Genomic DNA, 6,418 nt, shown 5'->3' with positions numbered 1-6,418 from the left:
TTTTATATTTGAAAGATCTGGCAACTTGTATGTATCACTGAGCCAGGAAGTTATTTTATCTTAGTATATATAAAACATATACATATCTTAGAAAAAAGATGAATGATAGCAGTTTTTCTTTCAAATCGAATATTCTTCTGTCCCATATTCCTTTTTGTATATTTTTGGTCTATATTCGTAACATAGAAGTCAGCAAAATCCTTTGAACTAATAAGTAGTAAGACCAATGATGAAAAATATTTGCAGTGCAATAAAAGAAGCAATGTATCTGCTTTAAGAATGTATATATGTAATATCTGATTCAAATATGTAACTATACGTAATTTATATATATGTATACCCATAAAGATATAAAATGTATACTCAAAAAAAATATACATACATATATATGTATATATATATATATATATATATATATATATATATACATATACGTACACACACACATGTGAGTGTACAGTATTACATACACACATATATGTATATGTCTGTAAGTGCGTGTATTTGTATTTGTGTGCATATATATGTATATCATATATATACACATTGTATATTTTGTGTACGTTTTATAACAATAATAATAATATATATAGATTTATGCTGGTGTAAGCATGTATAATTTCTGTTGTCGACTTTCCTCTTAGGAACCGTATTTTCAGAATGGAAAGGAGAAGCAAGGCTGTAGTAGCGATCTTTATTCCAATCTTCTCAAAGACACAATCTTCGTCTATACTGTTACAATCATAAAGAATGGTTCACACACTAGACAAAACTATGTGTGGTTTACAGCATTATATGAAGTAAAACTGAACCAACAACATAATGTAAATACACATAACAAGCATTTTGATAAGAAACGTACTTCTTCCTACAGGCTACATTTGAGAAAATACAACCATCAGTTCTAGTTTCCCAGAATTCAAATACAATATATGCAAAAAGAAGAAAAGAGACAGAAATACACAATCCACATGCAAAATTTTTGTTTTATAGAAAACTTTTGACCGTTTGCATATTTGTCTTTCTCTCTGAAAATCATTTAAAAGGAATAGTAGAGCAAATCAAATCAATGCCACACACTTTCAAATGAAATAAGGAGCAGATGGGAAGGATTTTTATAAATGTGACCCAAATTATTATTTTTTATATTATTTGAACTACATGTGTAAACTTATATAACAGCATAATATCCAAGATCTCTGCAGTCAAAATTGATTTGGTCAATTGTATAGATAAAATCAACATATAAATTCATCATCATAAACATGACTAATTTTCCATACAAAAGATTTTCCAGTGGAATAAATGTACGAAACGATTGATTCCAAACTGCACAGGTTTAGCCATCCGTAGTTTTCAGCAATAGTTTGTGTTATTGTCCTATGAGCAATTTGTCACTGGCTTTATATTTTCTCTTCACCTGAAGATGGGAGCATCCACATACGGATCTCTTAGTTCCTTTGTGCTTCATGGAATTCCATCCAAGCAAGTCAATTCATTCGTTTTCATGCTTGATTCCTGAGTTTTCGTATGTGTTAGATGATAAAGATGACATGAAAAACTATCATTGCCAGCAAGAGAGACAACCACTGCATAATTCCTGCAATTAGAGATGGAGAGTGTTAGTGTAAGATCTGAAAATGAGGTACACGAGAGAGGTCTCTTTCCTACTGATTTCAGGAAAAATATATATGCACTGTATTGTACAAATATACACACGCACACACACACACACACACACACACACACACACATATATATATATATTTCGGTGTGTGTGTTTACATATACATACATATATATGCATTCACATTTTTCAAAATGTTTACACACATATATGCAGACACAAGTGTATATATTAAGAAAATATCGGATTAAGACTTCTTCATGAACAGGCCAATAAGTAAAAATAAGCAAAATGCATATATATATATGTATATATACTTAATTACCAACCCAGTGTATCTATTAGGATACCAAGCATGGAAAGAAAACTGTCAAACTCTAAGATGGTGAAGGGAAAGGCCCCATGATGTGTACCTTGACGTGAATAGTAGACTCACGTATTTCTATTAAAGCATGTTATGTTTAAACAGTTAGATCTTGTTCAAAGAAACACTTAGGCCTGTAGCTGGATAGTATCCAGATATATTGTGACCACTTAGGGAGGCAGCCACCTCCCTAAGTGGTCCCAAACCTTACAGGAAAGGGAGATGGCAGAAGCGGATTGATTAACTGCGTAAAATTGTGTCATACAATTAAATAACAACCAATAACACTGCAATCCAAAAAAGCCACAGACTATCCATGATCATCGCGACCTAATTGCTGATGTTCTAACCGCATTGAGATACGAATACATATACATACACACACACACACACACACACACACATATATATTTATATATATATATATATGTATGTATGTATACGCATACACACAAACCCATACAATATATATACATAAACATTCACGCATCCATATACATATGTATTTATGTGAATATATTTGTATTGCATATATATATACTTATATATTCTATAAGCTTTTTTTTGTTATACTAAATATATACATACACATACACACACATATACAAGTATATATCTATACACATGCACACACATTAAATTATTATATGTACATATATATGTATGTGTATATACGTATACGTATATATATATATATATATATATATATATATATACGATATATGCATTTTGTACCTACATTCACAACCATGCATACACACATATGTTTATAAACACGCACACATTTATACCGGCAAATACATATGTCAAGAATATCGCGGATTTAGAGAACTATGTGAATGTAGAATAGATAAAGAACTTCCACAAAACATTTAAAGCAGAAGTACTGTATATAAGAATAAATGTATTTCGGCAGCAGACCTGTCTCGCTTTGTTCCGTGGCCCCAGGGGATTGCGTCATGCTTTGTTCAGTGGTTTCAACGACGCCTTGTTCAGTGCTCTGAGTGGTTTCAACGACGCCTTGTTCAGTGCTCTGGATGGATTGAACGACGCCTTGTTCAGTGCTCTGATAAGCGTCTCGTCCGTTTTGCCAGATGTCTTCTCCGTCTGTGAATGCCGATATGATTAAGCAACTGAATCCAATTAAATGCTTCGGATCTAACAGCTTGAGTTATAATTTTATATAGAATATAAGCCAAATTACTGAACAGAGCTGAATAACAATAGACGAAAATGACTAATGTAGCTTATCTAAAAAGTGAGACACAGATATCATGCATGGAAAAACTGCCAAACTCTGAACAGGTGATGGTAAAATAAATAAATAAATAAATAACCTACAGCACGTGATGCAGAGAGCAGGGTTGGGAGGGACTCCTCGAAAGTACAAGGAGAAGATCTCGTCTGTCTTCGGAATGTCCAGCTTCCGCCATGTTCCGTGTGTCTTTGCGCGCACACTTGAGCGGTCGATGTTTAGTTGGAGTTTACTTGAAGAGTCTCGTAAATCAATTTGCGTGCTGTTAATTGTTTCCCTTCCTTTCAGAGTAATGAGGTGGAAGGCATCGGCTGTTCTGTTGAGTGACAGACTGAATACATTATTTTGGTTTCTGTTACGAAAGTCCATTGTGAGGATACTTGGAGTGTCACTGAAGTTCAGACGTGGCTTTGAACAGTTGAAATATCCACTTCCTTTTGATAGTTTCCCTTTTTCATAGCAATCTTGAAAAAAGTAATATAGAAGTAGTATCGTATTTGCTTTAGAATTCACTGAAATTGATCTCACACAACACCTTTTCTGATAAATGTAGCATCCCGTATCTATAACAATCTAGAGAAAAAAAAAAAAAATGATAGAAGAAATTTAGTATGGCTTCAAGTCCTAATTGCTTTAGAATTTATTGACTTTGATTCTCTGTTAAATGAATATCCTATTACTCTCTGTAGGAAGGACTCGTGAAAAGGCCAGCTGCAGGAGCGCCGCCACGATCAGCCTCCGCCAGCCGGCCATCGCAGCAGCCGCGGTGCCTTGCCTTCGCGCCTTGGGAAGCTTGTAGCTTCTTGGACAAGGAACTGTTCTGCTGGAAATAGCTGGGTTCCACTGACTCAGAGCACGCACATAGGGATGACCAAGCAAACGGCAAGACGCCCAATGTGGGGGCCTCTGACACACGCTGCGTCTCCGTGACTAACGGAAAACCAGGATCATCCGGTCTTTTGAGACGAGTGCTAGTTACGTCACAGTTTCTGATAAAATTAAATTCAGATGTCACACTGTGTGACATTCATGGACCTGTTCTTTGACATGAACTCCTGAGGTAATGGGATAATGTTCATGATAATGACAAAGTATATCGTCTTGCACATCTCACTTCCTTCACTCAAAGTCCTTAGTCTGAAGATCGTAGGAAAAGAAGAGAGTTGTACGTATGACAAATCTGGTAACTCTTCTTCTCAGTATTAGCGGCGGGGAATCAGGAAGTTATTTCTAATCATCCTTTGTAAAATGGATACAGAAATGTAAGCTTTCGTCTTATGTCAGTTTTTTTTTTTTATAGATTCTTTTCCCTAATACATACATGTTTTAAAAGGTTGCAGAAGTCTGTGAACTCATAACCAACCACGATGAATAGTCATCATAAGAAAACCTGCTTTACTTGAAAGAAATAATGGCTACACAAACATGTATTTACTTATATGTTGTTTATATAAATCATATATTGTATTTATATACTGTATATGGGTTTACTTTATATATATATATATATATATATATATATATATATATATATACACACAGACATATGTATATATATAAATATATATGTATATATAAATATATATGTATATATACAAGAATATATGGATATATATAAATATATATGGATGTATATAAATATATATGTATATATATATATACAAATATATATTTAATATTTATATATATATATATGGAAATATATATAATATATATAACACACACACACACACACATATATATATATGAATAGAGGGAGAGGAACAGACTTCTATATAGATAGAGGTATACATGCATACTTACAAACACACCACACACACACACACACACACACACACACACACACACACATATATATATATATATATATATATATATATATATATTTGTGTGCTAGTGTATAACTAGGGATGTAGGACGAATCATACACACGGGATAGAGTGCTTTGAAAGAGATTGACAGATAAAGATTGAGAGAGTGAGAGTGAAAGTAATTGCGAGTGAGGGAGTGAGAAAGAATGACAGTGAGAGAAGGAGCAAAAGAGAGAGATAAAGATGAACAAAAGAAAAAGAGATAAATACAGACACAATGACAGAAAATGAGAATGAAAAGCTTGTTGACTAATCGAGTGATTTGAAAAGGCCCCATAAACAAAGTCTAGGTTACCCATGTGAGTTGACTAAACTATTTTCTTTGTCTACTTTTTATTTATTGTTTTTTAATCGACTTGGTTATCAATTATATATATATATATATATATATATATATATATATATATATAATGCCCATTGTATTTATTCAACATATAGCAAGTATAAAATACGAAATGCTGAATGACATGTACATTCCTGCCAGATATAAATATAGTAGATATATGACAGTCAAAAAAAAAAAAAAAAAAAAAAATGCTTGGCATTTTTACTGCACTAACTTCCAACATTTCTTTTTTCTCTATCATAGAAATTAAGATTATATTTCTCCTTATTTCGCAATGAATTTCTTAGTCAGCTTATCGTTAAGTGTAACCATTTACATATATATAAACGTATGTTCATGTAAGTATATATATTTATACAAATATCTATATATTTGTATATATTCATTATAAATATGTATGGATATACATAAACACACACACACACACACACACACACACACACACACACACACACACATATATATATATATATATATATATATATATATATATATATGCCCGTCTATACACAATGGAAGGAGAAAAAATAGGATCATGATAGTTGCTTGCTTTATTGAGACATACTTCATACAGGTAAATCCATTCCAACTACGATTCGTGTTGTCATGTCAGAGTTCATGTTTTCTAAGACTGGAGAATAAACTTCATTACCCTAAACCTATAGCGTGTTTAATCTCAGTAAATAAAAAGCTGGCACCTCACCGCGGACTCCGGAGTATATATATAAATACATACATACATACATATATATTGAACTAAAGAACTACATTTTCTCCTCTTTTCAAGAAATTTGCTGCCTTCGTCAATTTTCTCAAGAGATTTCGCAAATGGGACTGACTACTCATCGTCGTAGTGGTGGTGTTCATGACTCGAGACTTTCACCTGTAAGTCACCTATTAGGTCTACACTGTGAGATATTAAATTCTGAATGTTATATCCCTCAGAAATTCTAGA

At 32.8% G+C, this 6,418-nt stretch overlaps 1 protein-coding gene across 1 annotated transcript; it reads right to left on the bottom strand.

Moving 5' to 3' along the window:
- Positions 1 to 723: 723 nt before the first annotated feature.
- On the bottom strand, positions 724 to 6,083 carry LOC125039993. The gene is made up of 5 exons (XM_047634399.1): positions 6,057 to 6,083; positions 3,927 to 4,176; positions 3,333 to 3,710; positions 2,913 to 3,098; positions 724 to 1,600 (listed from the first exon to the last, which is right to left on the bottom strand). The coding sequence occupies exons 1-5, from the start codon at positions 6,081 to 6,083 to the stop codon at positions 1,536 to 1,538; spliced, it is 906 nt and encodes a 301-aa protein (XP_047490355.1). The 3' UTR covers positions 724 to 1,535.
- Between the last annotated feature and the right edge of the window lie 335 nt (positions 6,084 to 6,418).

The sequence above is a fragment of the Penaeus chinensis genome, chromosome 28 (assembly GCF_019202785.1).
Source record: "Penaeus chinensis breed Huanghai No. 1 chromosome 28, ASM1920278v2, whole genome shotgun sequence".
In the NCBI taxonomy this organism is placed as follows: Eukaryota; Metazoa; Arthropoda; class Malacostraca; order Decapoda; family Penaeidae; genus Penaeus; species Penaeus chinensis.
Note: the sequence above shows the minus strand (reverse complement) of the source record. Positions and strands in the feature narration are given on the sequence as shown.

Coding starts and splice junctions, on each gene's coding strand:
- LOC125039993 (XM_047634399.1), bottom strand. CDS start 6,083: ATGAACTCTGACATGACAACACGAATC. Junction 3,711..3,926: donor ACGAGTCCTTCCTACAGAGA/GTAATAGGATAT, acceptor ACTTTTTTCAAG/ATTGCTATGAAAAAGGGAAA. Junction 3,099..3,332: donor TGCTCTCTGCATCACGTGCT/GTAGGTTATTTA, acceptor CGGCATTCACAG/ACGGAGAAGACATCTGGCAA.